At 43.0% G+C, this 21,796-nt stretch overlaps 1 protein-coding gene across 3 annotated transcripts in view; it reads right to left on the reverse strand.

Moving 5' to 3' along the window:
* Positions 1-49: 49 nt before the first annotated feature.
* Positions 50-21,796, reverse strand: part of ARIH2 (ariadne RBR E3 ubiquitin protein ligase 2) — a 33,040-nt gene continuing 11,293 nt past the window's right edge. For all 3 annotated transcript variants that reach the window (XM_069027580.1, XM_069027581.1, XM_069027582.1), the window contains 13 exons: positions 16,171-16,238; positions 14,427-14,490; positions 9,588-9,735; positions 8,951-9,072; positions 7,945-8,054; positions 7,006-7,123; positions 5,419-5,469; positions 5,297-5,318; positions 3,644-3,795; positions 2,433-2,576; positions 2,015-2,083; positions 999-1,082; positions 50-535 (listed from right to left, as the gene is read on the reverse strand). In XM_069027580.1, the coding sequence (XP_068883681.1) occupies positions 464-535; positions 999-1,082; positions 2,015-2,083; positions 2,433-2,576; positions 3,644-3,795; positions 5,297-5,318; positions 5,419-5,469; positions 7,006-7,123; positions 7,945-8,054; positions 8,951-9,072; positions 9,588-9,735; positions 14,427-14,490; positions 16,171-16,238 (1,224 nt within the window). In that variant the 3' untranslated portion in view covers positions 50-463. The remainder of the gene's footprint in view (positions 536-998; positions 1,083-2,014; positions 2,084-2,432; positions 2,577-3,643; positions 3,796-5,296; positions 5,319-5,418; positions 5,470-7,005; positions 7,124-7,944; positions 8,055-8,950; positions 9,073-9,587; positions 9,736-14,426; positions 14,491-16,170; positions 16,239-21,796) is intronic.

Consider the following 21,796-nt stretch of genomic DNA (forward strand, 5'->3'; position numbering starts at 1 on the left):
GGGTCAGAGGAAGGGAGAGGGGGAAAAGCCCATTAAATTTACAAGCAGATTAAGGAAAAACACTCCACTGCCAATTTATTTTTAAAAAGGGTTGTGTGTTATTCTAAGGTTTGTCTGTATATTTGTACAACCGTTGAAAATTACATGAACTGTAATGATCTAATACTATTAACAGCCATTCAGAAAAAAACTCCCTCCCGTTCTGAAACCATCAAGGGCAGGAGGGAAATGGCCCAGGAAATATGCCAATCTGAGCTCTGGCCTCTAGCCTGGCAGAAACAGAAACAGAACGATAAGAGAACAAACTGGACTAAGAGGTGGTGTTTGCATGTGTCTGACTTGCAAGGGGAGGAGTGGCTTTGTCCTTGGCCGTGTTCTCCCAGAGGCAGTGCCTGCTTATCCCAGTGAAGCTGCCATCACTTCACTCGCTGCTCTCACCCCTGCACTGTCACTTCCTCCTCTCTTATGTGTCATGGAAGTCTTTCAGCAGGGTCCTTCGTCTCTGCTCTGCTATGTGCATCTGATTCTCTAAGTCCTGGTAAAAGAGAAGGTACAAATTGTTAGCACAAGCTCCCTGCAGAAGACCTCATTTTCCTTAGGGAGACACTAAACTCCAGCCTGAGAAGCACCCACCATCACACACTTCATGCACACTCTGCATTACAAGATCCCAGATCCACTTCCTTTTTATGTGGCTCCCTCTGCAGTTACCTGACTCCTTCTCTGTTTAAAGTGCTACACACTTAAGAATCCTGCTTTTCACCAGAAGGCTGCATGCAGTCTCCTCCAGAGTTCTATGGGACTTGTTCCACTTTGCAGGAATCCCTGCAGCCAGCCCTCCCTCCTCTCCCACAAGGCAGTGAGTGCTCTGCTTCTACATCATCTGCTGGCTAAAGGTGGTTTCTGGATCTATTTCTCAGAACCTGAGAGCCTTAGTGCTCCTGCAAGCTCCAACAAGCAAAATCTGGCCAACAGGCCCAAGCAAGCAGAACACTCACCCCTCTGTCATAGCTGTCTGCTCGCTCCACCTTCCATGAGAGATTTTCAATTTCAGCTTCCAGCTGGGCCTGCTGGTATTCAAACTGCAAAGAGCAAAATTAGAGACATCAACAAGAAACTAGTTTAGTGGAGCAGTTTCATACCACACATTGCACTTGAGGAGCAGACAAATGTGTTCTGCTGACAGCAGAGCTGGCAGAGCAGGTTTGTGTCTCCTCCTTACCCACCTTCACCTAGATGGTCTCACCCCTTCTGGGTGCTTCTTGTGTAAAAACTCCCCAAACTGCATCACACAAAATTAACCTAGTCAGCCTAAAAACACTGCAAGTGACAAATATCTTCTAATTAATTTTATTTTGCCATAAACAAGTCACAAAATGCTCTCATAAGCAGCTCTGCAGGCATAGTGCAGGGGATTGTTAACCACTGCTGGGAGCAGCAACTTGTTCCACTGGCACAGTCAGATCCAGAAGAGAACATCTATCCAAAGCCTTAGGGAACATATGATGCCATGAAGAAAGATTCTGTAACAGGTTTTACAGGACAGCTGAGTCAAAGGAAAATCTCTTCACTGAATTCAAGATTATTTTTGTACTTTTTCAGCCCATGAGATGCACCAAGCCAGCAAGGAACTTACAGCAGGAATAAAAAGCAAAGCTATAACCTGATCCAAGGAAAAGCTGTCCTCCAGCAGCTCTTCACATGAAATATGGCCCACAGCATTGTGATAAATCTTACCAAGAAATAATTGCACACTTCCAGCCTCAAAACATTCTGAATAAATGGCTTGTTAGTGAAAATGAAGTTCCCTGGGAAAATAATGTACTGTATAAGAGGACAGAGCTGCTGGTCGACTTGAAGTGAAGAGGGAAGGTGCAAACCCACCTATTTATCCTGTCCTTACTTCAGACTGAGGGCTAATATTTCAGACACTGCCCAGTTCTGGAATTCAGCCCAACATGCTGCCAGCTATACCCCAAAAAGTTAACAGCAAAAAAAGAACAGAACATCTTACCAGCTTCTTTCTGGGACCAGACTCCATGTAGTAGGCATATGGATATGTGTACTGCAGGGTGTAACGACACTGTCCAAGAGCAGGAGGAAGAGAGAGAGAAAAGGACAGGAATCTCAGTCTTGGAAGTCAGCACAGTCACATTTATCACTACAGGCTAAGAAGCTACCTCCTGACAACTGGACACTTCCTGGTAGAATTTCCTACACCTTCCTTGGAAGAACTTATGCAGGTCTGTATATTGTGGAGTATAAGTTCACAGAGGTCACTTCCAGATGATTTTTGGTTAGTTCATGTCCTAGACCAGAGGTACTGTCCCACATAACCACAACTCTAAAATTTCCTTCCTTACCTGGTGTTATGAATTTAGCATTCTGGCATGTATTCTCTTCTCTCTGCCAAACAAGACACAATTACCCACCTTTGCAAGTAGTTTTGCAGCATTCTGTAGGTATTGCCAGTCTATCCATGTTCCCAAGTTGTTCATAACTCTTTCTTGGATTTTCTCCTGGATTCGTTGGTATGTCTGTGCCTCCAGCTGTAGGCTTTTATTGTGATTCTCCCACTGCAAGGGGTGGGGAGACAGGGAAAGAAAAAAATGGCATGAGAACAGAGTACTACTGCTGTAAAAGCACAAGCTCTAGCAAGCAGAAATTGGAGGGGGGCAGGAGTCCAGCAAGGCAAGACATGCTGTGGGAAAGAGGCAAGGCAGCACCTCCAGTAGCAAGTGGCAGAGGCTGTAGACAACAGACTGACAGCAGCAAGAGCAGGGAGCAAACCCACCTCCTCCGAGTGGGAATGCCCTCTGGTTACACAGGGACCTTGTGCTAACAAGGGGGAAAGTCATGGTGATTCCTCTACTTAAATGATTTCTACAGGAAGGTCAAGAGTTTAAATTAACATTTGACATGGGCTCAGTGAACTCCAACATCCATGTGCACATTGTAAACATGGCTATTTCCCAAAGCCGGTTGGTCTGGAGAGCCAGGAATGAAGACATTTATTTTATTACAGGACTTGGCTCATGCTGTGAAAAATAAATTCATTTTAATGGGGAAACTGAAATGCAGCAGTATTTAACCTCTACCACATTCTCTTCTAGAGATGCTGTTGTAGAGTTGCTCTGCATGGCCAGGTGCATGGAGCCTGCTGTGTGGACAGAGATGCTCTGATGGCAACTTTAAAAAAATGTGATTACATGAAATTTTAGTAAAACCTTGCTACAGCCAATGGAACTTTGAACATGGTAGAGTTTACTTTGTTTTTGTCTGTATAAAGACATACTGCAAGGAACAGAAGTTCCCCAGTCCTGAAAGGAAATGATTGGAGCAATATCTATCTACTGCAGCAGCACTCAGCCTGCAGGTACATGGTACAGTGGCACACAGGAAATACTGATTTTCTCTAGCACAAGGGAATATAGGAGTGAATACGATTTGCTTTGGGTATGACATCACTGGTATGGATGGGACTTTCAGGGCAGGATTTTGAGTGAAAAACAACAGGGCCTGAAAATTCTGCAGAGATTCTCTTTGGGCAGTTTCTTGCATGGAGATTGCTGGCAATGACCTTTGCACCAGGCAGGGAGCATTAAAAGGCTACAGCAGCTCTGGCCAAGGAGATGTCTCCTACCCTCTCAAAATAGAACAAGTACTTCTTAAGGGCCTCCCTGGCCTGTGCTTGCTGACTCTGGTTTACAATATCAGGATTCTCTTTGTACCGACTGCATTCGTAGTACTCGCTGCCGTGAGTCTTCCAGTCTCCCAGACACATCCAGCAGAAGTCTGCAGAAAACAGCAAAAAACCCACTGTGATGCACAGAAAAAAACCTCTGAGAAAGAAAAGCTTCAGGAGACAGAGCCCATCTGTTTTCAGATATTTCTGCTAAGCCAAGAAACACACACGTTTTGTATCATCCTGCAAAACAGAACTCAACAGGGAGCCAAAAATACCAGCCTGTCTTGAAGATTTTAATTGCACAGCCTCTCATTCAGCTATGGAAAGTAAACCCTGAAGTTCTGCATCCTGTACACCAAAACCACTGGGCAGAACTGCACTTGCACCCTGCACATAGTTACTTTGGGTTAGAGAAGGGGCTGCAAGTCTCTTTTGTGAGTTGCACCCTCCCCACCATGGGCACACTGCCCCATGCAAACCTCTGTCTGAATAAAACATGATCAGATCCAAAAGTGAACTAAATCATGCAAAAGAAAGTCTGCCCTCAGTTCTCTCCAGGAGGCAACTACCCAGGTAACATCAGATGTCAGTGGTTTATGACACTTCGAGTTAGAAGCTGCTGAAATAGGAAGAAGGTGGAGTAGAGAGCAATAGTAAAAATAGCAAAACATGGCAATTTTCTGATTTCAGAGTGAGGCTGTGAATGCTCTGCTGGAAAAAGGATGGAGATTAAGTTGCTACAATAAGAATCCCTTCTGTGTTACTTATAATAACGAGACCAAAATCTGTATTTCCTGAGTTCATCAGCCTTCTCAAGTGCTAAGTCACCATGGTATCCTGGCACTTGCCTGCTCCCCCTTGTCACAGAGCTCCATCAAAGCATGTCCAGGGCTGCCAAGAACCCCAAAGCAAAGGAAATGAGAGAGGACAGTCATCTTTAATCATCTTCCCAATAAGGTTCTGATATTACAATTAATTTCTAGTGGTACACTTAACTCAAGAGGGCTGAATACAACTATCTCACTCCAAGGCAACAGAAATTAATCCCGCCATGAAAAGATAAATGATGGCCTGCAAGAACAGGCCATCATTTTGTAGGGCCACACAATGGGCCAAAGACACCCAGGCTGCTAATTGCACAGGGGTGGACTGAAGTTCAACACCTGCTGTTACATATAACAATTCACAGCTCCTGCAGTGTCCTCTGGGTTGAAGTTCATTATTTCCATCACTAATCAGAAGGACTTCAGCTGATCTGAGTAAATGGCTACGTTTGACAGTATTTTCAGCTGATTACAAATACAATTACATGGAAAGCTCTCCTGTGAGATGGATTCCACTGTTAATATTCTGGAGACTTCTCTATACAATAGACATGTCAGGGGGCATGAGCCAAACCAGCACTGAATCAGAAGGCAGCTGAGATCACAGCCGTGGGGAAAAAAAGCTATCACACAGAAATGTGTAGATAATATCCTGTTCAGCTTTTAGTGGGGGGAAAATATTTCAGCCCATGTTCACAATTTGTCTTCATATCACAAAAAAAAGAGAAGAGACCATCACCACTGACAAACATTGCAGAGAAAACAGCTTCCAAATCCAACTTACCATGCTTGCATTTGGAACATTGCTGAAAAAGAAGAGACAAGAGGCACTTGGTTAGCAGAAAGTGTGGGAATAAAATTCCACTTAGAACAAGGGAGGTTTGACGTGTTCAGGGAATTACTCACCATGTGATTGCAGCCTCCATTCTTTTCAATACAGATATTGCACTTGGGACACTGAGGAAACAGAAGCAATTGTTAGATCCAACTCTAGCAGCCTTCTGAAGAATGACAGCACTTGTGTGGTTATTCCTCTCTGCCTTTTTTCTTTAAAATATGCATTCATGTATGAGACATATCTCATATGAGAATATTAGCATTTATACCCTGCTTCCCACCAGCTCCTGACAGTTCCATTTAAAATAAGGTAAAGGCAAAGTCAGGAAGTTGCATTGCAGCACTAGACTGTTTGCTGAAGAAAACAAATTTGTTGTTACTCCTTGTAAAACTGAAGGTTGTTACTCCTTGTAAAACTGAAGGTCTTGGTGAGTTACCACTTTGCAGTTATTCAGGCACAGGGACACAATCAGTTCATGTATGACGGTGTATCACAGCTACTTTGATTACAGATAATTGTCACTGTATTCTGCCTTCAGCAGCCACTAACAAATGACATCTCAGCTACCTGCAGAGACCCTGCCTAACCACAGGAGAGCTGCACACACCCCAACTCCACAGATGCCCTGGAGTGTCCAGATACATTTTTTTGGGTTGCACAGATACAAAGGAGGAAGTGAGTTTTGTTACTGTGTATAAATTATCATGCCAGGCAAAATGTATGCCAAGACAATGATCAATAAAACAGAATCTTATTCCTACAAACAAGCATAGCAGAAACAATACCATCATATGCTGACACCTTCTCCAGAGAAGGAAGGGAACTTGAAATCTCTAGTCCATCCAAGTACCCCCTTTCCTAACACAACTGAAGCTTGCAGCTAATCAGCACTGTCACAATTCCCACTGGCCATGGTAGCACAAATGTAGCTAAGAACTGTTTTGAAGTCGGGCCACAAAATGCCCAAAAGACATTAAAAGTTCCAATCTCAGACTGTTAATTTAGAGGATAAAGATAGTATATTTATACAACAATTCTATAGGCAGCCTTGCGTGCACAATATGTAATACTATTTCTTTGTCTTGGGTCTAAATCTACTATAAGTACTCCAATGTCTAATTTACAGACTTCAACTACCCCATTTTGCAGTCCTTGCCAAATCAAGACTTTCTCCCTCACCCTTCAGTTCACAGTACTGCACAAAGTTGTTCAGGCTTAAACACCACTGGTGCCTTATTTGGTACTGACTTCGCACTTACAACACCCTCTCCTTCCATTGTAAATACATCTCCACTGATCATTTCAAAGTAGGCACAATTCTTTTGCCTGTGGGAGGACAGTGCACCTGGCTGTCAAAGACATTCACACCAGGTCTGGAATAAGGACCACCAGGTCCTTACTGCAGGAGGGCAGCTGAGCTTCCCACACAAAGCATTCCCAAGGCATTCAGTTGAGTTATATCACTGCCATAGGGACATAATTCGTTCACATATGACGATAGCTCCTGACAGAAGTTTCTTGACAGTCCCTAGGGAGCTGTGAGAATTTGCAGTCTGTGACAAAGAAGAACACAATGCTATGCGTGTAGAGAATTACATTCTGCTTTTCAGGCAGGGCTAGAGAACAAGAAATGACATGCAGGTGCCTGTCCTTACATCTTTAGTGTGAGCACTGATGTAGTTGGCTGTTTCAGAGTCATCTGCACACTTGGTGAGCCATTTCCGAATGGTAGCGCAGTCTGTGGGCGCATGGTACATCTGCCGACACTTAAAGCTTAATAGGGGGGAGAAAAAAAGAAAAAGACATATCAATTTCCAAGGAAATGACTCAAGGATTGAGGTTTTTCTGACCAAAATCTGGGGGGCCCAGTAAGGGATGCAAATGCTCTTGTGTATTACTAGAGCGCGAAGACCAAGACTGAACTACAATTCCCTGTCTCTTGTGTAAAAGCCAGAGTCAGAATGAAAGTGAACCCAGACCTGACAAACCATGTGTCAGAGGGCTGACATGTCCCTTCCTAGAGCCCACCTATGTCTCCTCTAACGTGACTGCAGAGTTCTGGGGCAGACCAGTCACTTAAAAGTAGCCTGACTCCAGTGGCAGGTATCAGGCACCTGAATTAGCACGACTTGACAGCCCTAGCTCAGTAAGGGCCATTAGCATGGAGATACCAGAAAGCTGGGTCTTTAAACTGGGAGTCAAATGTTTTTAATAAACTTGAAAACTCAATACCAGTAGATAGCAAGGAGGACTCCATGTTTACTACCAGAATCTGTACCAATCACTGTGTCTATAGGAAAATTTTTAACCTAGCCAAAATGTGAGAATGGTAGATCTGTAACCCCTTGATTACTCAAGCTCTGCATTCCCTGATTGTCAGAACACCCAAGTTCCCAGGAGTTTAGGGAGCAAGGGGTCATCTGACCACATGCAGAAGTCAGATCACAAGTGTCCAATTACTCAGGCTAACTCAAGTTACAAACAACTCTAGCAAAGCATTTCAGATACTTCTACACACTGCTGGCAAGCAAAGGGAGTGGCTCTGAGGACAGCACACACTTTCCCTGTGATCTGTAACCTTCTCTGTTTCTTACCAGAAGACCTCATTGCAACGATTGCACTGCACTCGCCGGGCTTTTGGCTCTTGTACCTGTATGACCATAGGGCAATCTGCACCAGGACACAGCTGCAGCTGGTAATGGCTCTGTGGACACACCAAGGGAGTAAGATCAGCAGTGGGTGCAGAAGAGCATTATCTGTTCAACTTTAACCACTCCTATACTCAAAACCATACAAGGCAGTTATTTAGTATTTAAAAAGAGTGGAAAGTGTCGCCAGGTCTTGGCTATCAGAGCAGATCCTGCATTTCCTAATACGGAAGAGATTTCTTATTTACTCACAGCTTTTCTAGAACAGGGAATTCAAATGGATGTCTACAGACTAAGTCAGCACAACAAACAAAACCCCACAAAGACACTAAACAAACTATTTTACTCCATTTGAGCTCTTTCTCCATCTTCTCCTATGTCCCAGAAGTTATTCAGCTGCTCTCCTGTGGTGGCCATTCCTTCCCAAAGGGTCTCTTATCGAGAAGAGGTGACACCATGCTTTCACACTGCTTTGCTGCTTTTTGAGTGTTCCCTGTCTGTTCCCAGTTACCAGAATACTCCTGCATGTTTAACAACTGCTGCTTTAATTTCAAAAAAGCTCATACAAAATATACTTGAGCAAGCCAATTCAGTTGGGCTACTCTAAGCTGAGGGACCTATTTTTCTGAACCTAAAAATATTTATGTAAGAACAAGAAGGACTCGAATAATCAGATTGAAGTTTTGAAATACTCAGCTGCACTACTGAGAATTCTGAAGCACCAGCCAAGGAGTTAGTGGATGACCTTAACAGCAGAATTTACTTTGGCAACCTGCTAGAGCATTTTGTCAGTGAGGCTGTCCTACAGAAGCAGCCACATCATGCCTATTGAGGACAATTTTGCTGCAGTTACTGCAGTTCTAATCAAAAATGCAAGACACTTCAAACAAAATTTCTGCAAGTCATTTGTGACTTGACCCAGGGTATTTTAAAACTGAAAAAAATCTACTACCTCCACATAGTCCCTGAAGAGGTAGCGCCTGTATTTGTCTTTCAGCTCTTCACTAGGCAGCAATGAAAACACAAAGTCTTCTGGTGTCCGGAGTAGACAGTCCTGAGCCATGCAGGACACCCCTGAGAAGAGAAAGCAACATCTTAGCACAGTGCAGCTTATACTAAGGGGTGAATGCACAGAGGGTATTCAGCACGTTTTCCTCGGTACCATCTGTTGTTGTGGCAAGAGGGATACAACTGTGAAACAAATCAGGGCTGCTGAAAAGCTGAAGCCCAACTGTCTTCACCAAAAGATGACAGGGCACATGTGTATCCAGGACCAGTGAGTGCTTCAACCAGTATTCACAAGGTCAGATACTTAAATTAGAAAATTACATGTTACTGCCATGCCAGCATGAAAGACAGGCTAGGAAAAGCCCAAAGCAACTCTGGCACTACTGACTTTTCCCCAACACAAAGGGAACAGATGTTTGCATCCACAAGCACTCCAGGGGCATTGCAACAGTACATCATCACAGATGCAAATTCAATTCAACAGATTTGCAGTTTCTAACTTGTTACAGTCATGGTCTTGACTCATCAGAACGGCCAGTGAGGCAAACACAGACTCAGCACCACATCCACCTCGAACTCACCAACTCCAACACCATCCTTGACGAGCACTGTACAGTGCTGCTCCCAGCAGCTGCGACAGAACTGGTGCTGACAAGCCAGAGAGAGCAAGTTCTCCTTCCGGACAAACTGCATGCACACTGCGCAGTGGTGGGAGGAATGTACCATTGCCTGGGAGAGAGACAAACCAGCAGTACAGTGAAAGCAGCCCAGATCTCCCAGAGCATTTCCAGCACATCCATAGATCCATGCATCACCCTCATTGTGACAATGGTCTCCAGGGAGCTCCAAGCCCGAACAGGTTCATAAGCAGCTGGTGTGCTAAGGTGCTGCACTGCCCCAAAGAGTCAGTCCTTCTCAAGAACCTCTAATCTCACAGAGCACAAGTTGACTGTCACTGAAGAGTTTCTGCCTCTCCTCTAGTGCTGCCCAAAACTCACCTTTACTTTTCTCATTCTTACTCTTTCCTTGTTTGAAATACATCATTGTGTTAGTCCTTCCCTGGATTTACTAATATTCTTTGTTAGCTAGGCCAGACTATCTCCACAGGCTCTGGAGAGCAGCTGTCACTGCAAGCAGATTTAGCAATGCCCTTTTACCAGACAGTAATTTTGGGTAATGGAAGATGCAACTGTAGAGTGTTTATACAGAGAGGGAAGCGAATTCACAAACTATCACCTCCCATCTCTTATCTTCTGCCTATGCTACATTTGTCAAAACAGGCATCGTCCTGTCAGCTGGAAAGGATTAAGAGGGTTAGTTTCAAATCAGGCATAACTGCTATTACTTCACCAAACCACTGAAAGTAGTCTGGTTTCTCCCTATGTAGTGCAGAGCTGATCCCTAGACAACAGATCCAGCCTTTGACACATCTCCACTCACCCCTGGGACCTGCAGAACTAGGTCTAGCCCAGCATCATCAAAACCAAAGCTGTCTACAAAGCTGTCAGCTGGAGTTTATGTTCCAGTTTTTCCTTTCACAGAGGAAGTCATATAATCACTTTTCATCCACTTTGCTACTTGTGGAGAAGCTGGTGTGAGCCTGCCCTCGGTTTCCATGCCGATCCCTGGATGCCAGAGACGCGGAGCAGCAGCACCACGATACGCAGCAGCACCACTGACAGAGCTTGATTTATGGCAGGGCCACATGAAAGAGGAAGTAATGCAAATTTGTTCTAAGTGGCCTCACTTACGGACCAGAAAAAGATTCACTGAGTCTGTGATTGCACTGATTGCCTGGATTAGCTGCTCAACCTGAACAGCACATGTGCTACCTCAGACCCTTGCAAGCTGCCTCTCTGAGCTCACCACTACAGCTTCTCCCTATGGGGCCACTCCCTCTACAGACACTCACTATGAGCACTGGTCCCCAAAATCATTCTGCATTACCAGCCGAAGCACACAGCACCTTCCTCTAGCACACAGACTGTAATGAATTGCCAAGCAAATCAAGTTTAAATTAACCTTTTAACCATAATATCTTTCTTCCTAAAATAAAATCACCATTTGTAGGAGACTGGAGAAATGATTAATGGCGCAAAACAACTGAAGTGTGTGTTTGGGTGGGGGCAGGACAAGCTCTGCAAAGGTGGAGTGGTCACCGCTCCACATCCCACCCACTGGAGCCCAGAGCCTCTGGTCCAGGCCCAAAGTGGACCAAGCCACTGGAACACTGAAAGCCCCACCTATGGGGAGGGACCAGAATAGATAAAAAGCCATGACAAGGGTGTGCAGCCCTGATGAGTCCCACTGCCTTGGACCTTACAGCAGCTAAGATTGCACTGGATCCAAGGTGGTGACTATTGATGTCTCTCTCTTTCTTTCTTCTTTCTTCTCCTAACTTCCTTTTCGTGAAATCTGGATGGATTAGAGTTTGCTAAGTCAGTGCCTTGCCTTACTTTAATTGGATGTTGCTTTAATATTTGCCAAGTCCCTTATGGTCCAAAGTTTGTAAATAAAAGGTTGCTATTCAACCTCCTGAGAAGTTTGTTGTCTTCTCCTGCACTCTGCCCAGGGGTATCAAAGTACCTAAGCCCCTTTCAAACACTCACTGAGCAAGCTCAGGGTGTGACAATTTTTCAGGTGCAGCAAGTAGGGTGTCCTTGAGTGCAGTGAGGAGCTACTTGCTACTGGGATAACAGACAAGAGTGCTGGACAAAGGAGAACTGTTACTCAGTAAAAGCCGAATTTTCCAGCAGAGAGATCATGGTAACCTGGGAAAGTGTGATCTTGAGCTAGACTTGCTAAAAGATTATAAAGCTCATCCAGCTTTGAATGGACAGAGCTGGGCTGAGGAAAATTGGCATTCTCTGGGTGTTCTTGTGGAAAAAATAAAGTATTTGACTAAAAAGAAGAAAAAAAATTGGTAAGGGCAAATCCATAGTCTGCACACTTTTAGGAGCTGCTTTAATAGCTCCTCAAAGAGATAAGCACAGAGATGAGCAATGAGATAATGTGGTGAATGGGTCTGTGACTGAATTGGCTAAAATATTGCAGGTGACCTTGGAGGCAGAACACTATGCCCAGCAGAAAACACATAATGAGTTAAATGCTGAGAAGAGACTAAGAGAAAACTTGCATATTTGACTAAATGAATCCCTTGTAAGAGAAAGAGGATTACATTTGCAGATTGCCTGCTTGAAGGGGGAGGATTTGAAGAATGAGGTGGGGCTTTCCAGCCTCACTAAAGAGGTGGAACTTGCTGATGAAGATTTCACCTGCCTCTATCCTTGGGAGGAGCTTGATACAGCAAAGCCAGACCCCCAACCTCTTCCTAAACTCTACCCACTTATAAAGACTGATGCTGTTTATGACAGGGAGTGTGAGGAGGCAGCACCCACTGCAACAACAAAACAAGTGCCCTATTCTGCAACTGAGCTGGCTCATCTGCAAGAAAAATACAGCAGGCATGCAAAGGAAACTGAAACAGTATGTTTGGAGGATTTCAGTGATGGGGGGAGACAGCATAAAGCTTTTGGAGGAGGAAGCACAAGGACCTTGGGGTCCCAGAGTGTCCTTCACAATGCACCATGGCAGACAGCCCTGGTCTCTGACCCAAAGGGCAGCCTACTGGGCAGGAGGTTTAGACCCCTTGGAGAGGGGAGAACCCATCTCTATCCCCAGTCCAACACTAGGTAATCTCAGAGAGAGTATGCAATAGGCTGCTTGCCTCCAATTAATACATGAGAGGGGTCTTGTAACCTGTCAGTCTTCTCCCATGCTGTTGTTTGCTGAGCCAGAGAGAATAAACCCCCTGATTAAAGGACTACCTGACTCACTGAAGCTTTAGGCAACTCAATTGCTTAGAGCTTGGAGCTGCTCGTGGGGGTTGAATGCAGGCAGGACCCAGTCTTACATGGGGGCAGTTGGTAACCTATGGCAGACAGGTAGGATTTGTTGCAAATGAAGAGTCAGACTGCTGTCCAAAGGGCGAAGCTCAGGGAATGCATGGGTAGCCACAGACGCTCATGAGAGAACACAAAATTAACACCAGATGGAGAGTTCTTTCTTTTTAAAACCAGTCCAAGTGGGACTGGGTTTTATTTTCTCTCTCCTCTTACAGGTATTTCATGAGAAGATTATTGGCCATGAGAAAATGAAGTGGCAACAGGACTGAAGAGTTACACTGCTCTTCACTGCATCAATTATTTGCATGCATTTTGTCTCAGTAGTTTTGTCATGTTTATATTTGTAATGTTTTGTCTCAGTTTTGCAGTATGTATAGAAATTTGCCTCAAGCATTGTTTCAGATTGCTGAATTGGGTGAAAAAGATTCCTATACCACTTCCTAGCACCTTGGAGCAAAATATTAAACTGTAAATTAAAGTTGTGAAAGTGTTTGGTCCAAACCCCAGGACCCTGACTGAAATGATGTGCTGGTGGGTCTTCACCTTGCCTGCCAAAGAGGTTGAAATGGCCCATTGCAGGGGGTATACTTAAGTGACAGCTGATACAAGACTCAGATAAATCTTGAAATACATGGACTAATTTGCAGGCATGTCAAATTAGAAAGATTTTTTTTCTTCTGGACTTTAGGCAGGTAATTTGAACCCATGAAGCTTACACTCCTGTCAGCTTAGCTTTTCCTTATCTGCTAGTTATAAGACAGCTCAGATGCCAAATCTGAGATGTTCTCTCAACCACAGTCTAGAGTGCTTCCCAGATGTAGTATTTTATCACTCAAAGTCTGACATGTGGCAATGTGTTCCGAGGGTAATTCTGCATTGTACCAAGACACCTACCATGAATGAAATCTATAAAAATGCAACAGGAAGTTTCTATTTAAAGGCAGAGGGGAAAGTATCTGAAGATCTGTGTAACTCTGGCTACAAAACACAAGTTCATGGTTAAAATATCAGCACCGAACTGACTCAGCAGCAACACAACTTATGGGAGATTTAGCCTAAGCATCTCTGAGTTGAGCAGTGGAAACAGTCACCTCAGGTAAAAAAAAAAAAGATTAAAAAATTTTAAAAATCTGTTCCAGACACAGACAAGCTCTGTTCACTCTGTACAGCCAGAACTTCCTCTCAGTGTCTTTTACCAAGAACATAATCTCAAGAGGCAGCCAAGCCCATGCACTCTGCTCCTTCCATTGTGTGCCAAAAAATGATCCTAATTTTCTTGAAGAAAGTAAATCTTGAACACTACCTGCAAGCCAACAGCGAAGCTGCTATTTAAATATTAGAGACCTCTTGAATGCATTCTCATTTCAGAAGTAAACCCAGCAATGAATTAGGGTGTCAGACCTGAGTTTGCAAAGGGTTAACATTGGACAGAGTACACCATTAGTAATGCAATCCCCCATGACGGGGGTCAGAGGTGTCTGCCAAGGGAACAGACGGGATAGTTTGCATACTTACATGTTTGGATGAGGTGGGCTGAACTCGTGCTTCTACTAGCAATTGGGCAGCATTAGACTTGTGCCTGAAAAGGCAATTGAAGAATGATGAAATCAATTTCTGAGCGCATTTTGCATTGTTAAATTGATCCTTCTTGCCTGAATAAACAGTTGGCTCTGTGCAAATAGTAGGGTAGTTTTCAACAAGGCAAGTGGAAATGTCTCCTGTGTGAGGCTCCTTCATATAGTGAGCTGAGCTCCCATCAACAGAACTTTGTATGAGAGTTTATTCAGAACCAGAAATACTACTTCTCCTGGTAATGGATTAACATTTCCCTTATACATCTTGAGGAATAGTTTTCTACAACTATCTCCCTCCCCTGTAAAATTATTTTTAAGCTAAGATTTTCTATCCACACTCCTAGAGCAGTCCTAAGCCCCTGTCCACAATAACACACACCAGTGAGGCTCCTGACTGTCTCCTATTCCTCTGTAAAATCAAGCTGTCCTGGTTAAGTCTCCCTTTAACTCCAGATTATGGTCTAGTTAAGCATTTACTCTGTGACAGATTATCACCCTTTAGGCATATGAAGCTGTCTATTGGCAGCCATAGAATTAAACACATTTTGCTGTTTGTGATTTCCTTTGTGGATGAATGTTTATATCTCACTGAATTCAGAAACAGCATCATCACTGTTGTGGCCTTGCTGTAAGTCCTCCCTCCTCACCAGCACTTCTTAGTTGTACTAGTGAGCTTTTTTATGATAATGTCATTTTGTACCAAGAGAGAAGTTTGAGGACTAGATCAACTGGAGAACAATTTCCAAATTCATCGCTTTAGAAGTAAACCCTTCCTCAAATTTCCTCTTAAGTCTCCTCAGTTAACCTGCAGGATCACACTGAGCTGCTATGCAAGAATCTCACCCTCCTTAAAAAGCTTTCACAGGATACAGGGTAATCAAGGAGGCAACAGCATCCATGCACAGGATGCATTTTCCATACATTCTCTGGATGAAGTTGCTGGCTACAGGGCCAAAAATGTCTGGGCAGAATGAGTCAAGCTGATATGCTCTCTATTTTCGGACAATGTTCAGTTCTGAGCCAGTGTTTTGTGGAGAGGCTGCCAGCCAGCAGTGCCTCCCAATACACTTCCCGCATATGTTTGGGCAGAGTCCGAGTCCTCTTTTTGAAATCGGTTGGAGGGCTTTGTTACAGTGACAACTGACCAAACAAGGGAGCTGCAGTGCTCAGTTCTCTCACACTATCTTCTCCTGCTCTCCAAGTGCTGGCCAGTTTGGGGAAAAAAAAAATCACTTAATGTTAAAAGGAACAAAAACTTCAGTATGAATGTACTACTAAAGACTACATCAGTATAGGGTCAGTTCGCCTTTATGATTTATGGCTCCTATGTTCAAAGCAGAACATATGTTATCTTCATGTCTATTAAACAAATATAGATGCAGCACTCTCAATCTGTTACCTCAAAATTTAAGATAAATCCATCTAGAGGTTTCCTAGCATAACAATAATTCCTAAACTGAAAGACATTTACCGCTACTATCCTCTCCCTGTTTAAAAATTTCTTACAGGCAGTGCAGCCTCAACAAATCAGTAGTTTTCCCCTGCTCCCTAAAATGGATTGCACGTCCTGCTTCCAGGTCCAAAGACACTTGCCAAAAAATACACTTATGGAGCACCCGGAGCATTTCTACAAAACCAGGGGGGAAAGCACTAAGCACAGAAGAGATAAGACTATTTACACTTACCTTTCCAAAATCTCTGAGATTTGCCAGTGGAAACTAACTAATACTAGCTTTGCAACAGCATGTGATACCTAGGTGGAAAATAAAAGACAAAAAAAAGTCAAACTTCTCACATTTTGAAGCCATACCTCTGCTTAGGAGTATGATTTTCACATAAAAGTTGTACAAACTCAGTACAATATCCCAGTGACAACCAATTCACATTAAATTACTAGACATGATGCTCACAGCCAGTACATCTGCAATATAAAAGTTGGAATGAAGTATGGATGTACCAAAAACTAACTCATGTACTTTGTTACAATAGCATGGAGAGGAAGGAATCAAAAATGCACTGGATTAGCTTAACTGCTCATGGAGCCCCACATCCAGTCCTGACTGTCATCACCACTCCAGAGGGCCAGACTAGACTGGGATCAGGGTCTTCACTAAATGCTCAAAGTTGGAACCCCAGGGCAGACAGGTACCACTTACTGAGGTGGAGAAGCAGCAACAGGTTGCAAATGCAGGCAAACTGTGACAGCAAAGGGTATGGGGAAAACACAAAACATTTTGCCAGCCCTTCACTGTAGAGAAGGAAGTTACACGCCGGAGTGGAGAGAAAAATAGAAAACTACCGTGACAGGACCTGTTTCCATGTAGAGCTTGCATTACACGGACTCTTGGCAAACACTAGCACAATCCGTGCTAGCCTGAGCACCATCAGAGTACTGCAGCATGACATTTAAAAGTCATGCTACAAGGGTACAAGCAAACAAGTTCTCCTTCATTTTACGTATTAGTTTATTTCAGAAGAAAACAGACTTCTCTGGTTGCACAAAAAGACTCGTACACACCAAGACAACAGACATCTGCTGAGCTGATGGACCTCCACCTTGCTTCTCAACCCCTTGTTGTTGTCCTCCAAACAACAGACCTTTTCCAGGGGAATTCAGAGGGCTGACAACGCCTGTCTCCTCACTGCCATTTGTGCTAGGAAGCACTTGGGCAAGTTCAGTGTCTGCACATTTTGCATTCAAACTCCCTCTGACACTAAAGGGCTCTGCCTCCTGCACTCCAAGATGAGCTATCACCAAGGCACCTCCCTACTCTGCTCACAGAAGACAACTCCTTCTGTTCTAGCTGCAGAAGAGTTGCTTTTTTTTTCCTCCTAGAGAAGCTGTCAGTCCCAATCATTGGCTGAAATGTCACAGGCCTTCTTGAATCGTGCTACAGGTGAATCACAGTATCTGATGTAATACACACAGCACACCAACACAATCCTGGAAGGAAAAACAAGCAATGGTCACTCCTACAAAAACAGTTGGGCTCTGCACACCTAGGAGCAGAATATTCATTACTCTTCTAAGTCAACCCTGCTGAAAAGGTGCAGCTTCACAACACAACTGACCTATTGCTGCCACATGATACTAGTCCAGCACTGGCATTTTCCAGTGCTGGACGGTTGGGTCAGCAAATTAAACCAGGACACGAAGCAGATGTGGTGTTTAATTGACTCTTACCAATCTCTACATTCTGATGTGCCCACTTTGCTGGCCACTAAGAAATCCCAGCAATAAGAGCAATTTTCAAGGTACAAATAACCCTTTTTCTAGGAGAACCAAAGCATCAGCTCATGCTGTGTAAGATCTGGCATGTCACCTTCCTCAACTTTACCAGGGATGTGATATGACCCTCTGAAAACAAAGGCTGCCAGGCAGCATTGCCCTCCCTCCTGGCACAGAAGCCTGTGATTAGATGGAGAATGGCACACAGGGCTGCTACTGCCAACACACACAGTCTGCATGGATGAAGTGCCACTGCCAGCCTGGGATGGGTTGTTATCTTAAGCCCCCAGCCTGGCAGACCCAGACAGACACCTCTGACTTGTTTGTACAAGGAAAACATCTGCATTTGAGTCTGTAAAACAAACAACCATCAGGAATGTGGTCTCTACAAGACTGGCTTGCTACAAATGCAAACCACATGCTAATGAATCATTCTTTAACAGCAATGAAACTATTTCTCAGTAGCAGTAAGGAAAAACTACCATCCTGACAGAAGAAAACAAACTACTGGACTTAAATGGGAAGCTGATTTGTAACATAGGAAAATGTGTATTTTTCAGTTGGATTTTCAGAGCCTGAGGTATAGCATTTGTTGCAGCATCACAATTCCATGGAGTTACTTGTTCCCTGAGGATGAATCAGGTACATTCAAGACTGAAGATGTATGGAAAGAGAAAGACAAATACCAGCAGACATTTCTGAAATCTAACAAACTATCCTACCACAATCAAATGCTTTTGAACCAAATTATATGTCAGGCAAGATGTGGAATTAATGCTCCAGAAGGATGCCAGACTAACAGATCTAGAAGAATAACAAAGCCTCTGTGGCTATTCCTATTAACTCCAACTACAAGCACTGACTGGATCAGCTGTAGTGCTAATTTTAGTACTTCCATCATAAAAGTACACAAAATTATAACATTTTCAATTCATAAAGCCTGATTCATTACATGAGACCACTTTCATAAAAGCCCTGAAGCAGAAAAAGTTTTGATACTACCTGATCAGAGTGCATGCGATCTTGCAAAACAGAAGTCAGACAGTTTCAGCAACATAAGCACAGTCTCCTTGGCACAGAACTACCAGTTCTTACAGATTAAAGATAGGTTATGTTCAAACTGTAAGAAAGAGGGATGGGAGAGGAGCAAACAACTGATGATGCTGGGGCTGTGCCTGCTGAGTGGAGTCTCACCACATGCTATGTCCTGCTCACCAACAGCAAGGCTGGGAATTCAGAAGACAAATGTAAATACCATCAGGGGCCAACACTACTGAGGAGATTCCAGAAAACAAGCATGAGAAAAACAAATGTTTAACAAAAGCTTGCTTCTATTGATTAGCAGTGTTCCCCAGCCTCCCCTCAACGACTGTATACTCACAATGACTGAATGATTGTACCAAGTCAGCCAGTTCTTCCACAATAACACCCCAGAATAGTTGAAGTATTTCTTTGTAAGCAGGAGCAAAAGCATGCTGAGCAGAGAAAAATACCATTGCAATCAGAAGTTTGGTCCATGTGTACATAATTCATTATCTTACAGTACTGAAGAAGCAGAGTACAGAAGCTGATACTGCTGACACACTGTCCAATAAAGCATCTCCTGGACAGTCAGAAGTTTCACAAAGTGAAGTAGTTCAAACTTATAAAACACTTCAGAAAGAGCACTGATTCAGTTTCCTATCAGTCACTGGGTACCACAAGATCTCAGGAACAGTAATGCTTTGACTCAGACACAAAACACATTAAAAAAAAATATGCCTCTGATAAATTGTCTGCTTTGTTTAAACTTTCCTATTCTCATTTCAGAATGCTAAGAACCAAAAAAGGCAGTAACACAGCCCACTTGGTGTCTTGCTGGCAGCAGCTCCTTTCAGTGAAATGCTTCTACAGAACCCAGTGCAGAGGGGAATGCATATTCTATATGTTGCACTATTTCAGTATTTGCCTGCAACCCATCGATTTTGCCAACAGCCTACATAGCCTGACTTCTCCAGAACTCCTCTATCTGGGATTAAATTTATTAAAGTTTAGAAGCTAAAAGCAATAGTCATGCTATTTTTTTTTTCTTTTCCGCATTCTCATTTCTCCATCACCAGCTTAAAACTTTAATATCAAAGATCAGCTCAGTCCAAACATGAACCTGGAAATTTTTTGACTGAAGACCAGACTTCTTTCTTCATGATGTGGCAGCAAAGCTGAACAGACAGAATCTCATCCAATCTGCCATTTCCAGCTTTATTTTATAACAGGAATTTTATCACCTCCAAAGCCTCTTCCAAACCTTCACCAGTTTAAATCTGACTTATGGAGGGCTGCTGATTGCCAGGAATGGGCACCAAATGCTGATCAGTGCACTGGAAAAGGGACGCAGTGCCTATGCACAGAGCAAGGGTGCCAAGAGGAAACTGCTCTGCATAAGGAAAAGATTCTACAGGAGCTGTAAAAACACTCTGAAGATTTTACATAGTGCTGAACAAAATTAGATTCTGAAAGTGAACAAAGTAATGCCATTGCACCAAACACAAATCTATCCATTTTCTGGAAGAGTGCACAGTATTTTTTTCCTTATTATTTCCATCTCCATTTATCTCCTAGGTTCTTTACTCTCCAAGATAAGCAAACTTCTCACACTTCTGAAGTGTGAAAGAGAGTCTGGCACCCTTCAGGACAAGAAAATATCAAAAGAATTTGCAAAGAATCTCTACAGGTACCTTGCTGTGTTCAGAGGGCTCTAAAACAATTGTATTAACTTGCTTCCTTAGATAAGCCAAGGTGTTTGGAGAGCTGATGTTTCATCTCTTTACAGCAGAAAATCTTTTCAACCATGCTGCCTTGACAGTTGCTAATTCAGACAGAAATGTTTCCTAAAAGCTAAAAAACCTCAATCTTTTGTAGAGCTTATATTCTACAGAAATTGCTCATGCATATTTATATTGCATGCATATCTCATGAGTTCATTTTACTTTTCTCAAAGGGAAGGCCTATTTTTTGGAGGTGTATTTCAATCCTCATTTCTGCAGAGATATGGTATCAGGAATTTAAAACAAAGATCATCATGTGATTCTCAAAGAGATTCAATTCAGAATGAGTTGTAGATTATAGGATCCGGCTGGAGCTGACATCCCATGGCTTTGCACCAAGCTGACAATTCCTGTTAGATCAGGGTTACACTGAAATGTCTGCCCAAGAAGAACACAAATGTGGCACAAAGAAATGTAGCTTCCATTTCTTTTATTTTCCCTAATCAAAGCTTTTTATACAAATAGATTGAAAAAAATATGATTAATCTTGAGAAGCATTTGTTTAAATCCACAAATAGTTTTTGTTAGTTCTGCAATGAAAGGATGAACTTCAAAAGATACTAGTTTGTGTGTTGCATCCAAACCTCTAAAAACACACTAAAATTCTTTAAAACAGGAAAGGCACACAGAGCAAAAGCCTCTGCAATTGTTTCTGTTGGTGAGAAACTATGGCAAAATAGAGACTGAGCTGAACTGGTGGTAGAGTAGTGCCTTAGAAAGAAACCATAATTTGTATTGAGCAATTTCACTGAAGAAAAAATCCCTTCAGACATGCTTTACTTCAGGATGCTGAGGTAAGGAAAGTGACCCGCAAATAGAAAAAAATTCATTTTGTACTTGTTTTTCTTGTGGAAAGTAGATTTGACTCCCTCCGTGCCCCACTGGAAAAATTATGTGACTGCCCTGTTTTAACTGGAGGGTTTCTCAGAAAACTGCAGAAGTATCAGGAATTAAGAAAGGGCAACCAAAAGGGGTTTTTTGGACCATATTTTCTCCTTTTATCTACCTCTTGTAAGCAGACTTCCAATATGTAATCCTAGCAGAAAACTCAGGAGGTTGCAGGGGCTTGAGATATGATTCACATCACCTGCCATAAACACCCCAAATGTTCAAAGTCTTGTAGCAAAATCTTTTTTATCTCTTACAGGTTTCTGAGCATAAGAAGGCTGTTTTTGAAATTGAACTCAAATTAATTTCATCTAACAGGAAAAACAGACAATCTTACAACAAAATCATATATACTGCATTTCTTTTTTATTGTGTTCAGAAAAATTTTTA

This window comes from Aphelocoma coerulescens, chromosome 12 (genome assembly GCF_041296385.1).
Source record: "Aphelocoma coerulescens isolate FSJ_1873_10779 chromosome 12, UR_Acoe_1.0, whole genome shotgun sequence".
NCBI classification, from domain to species: Eukaryota; Metazoa; Chordata; class Aves; order Passeriformes; family Corvidae; genus Aphelocoma; species Aphelocoma coerulescens.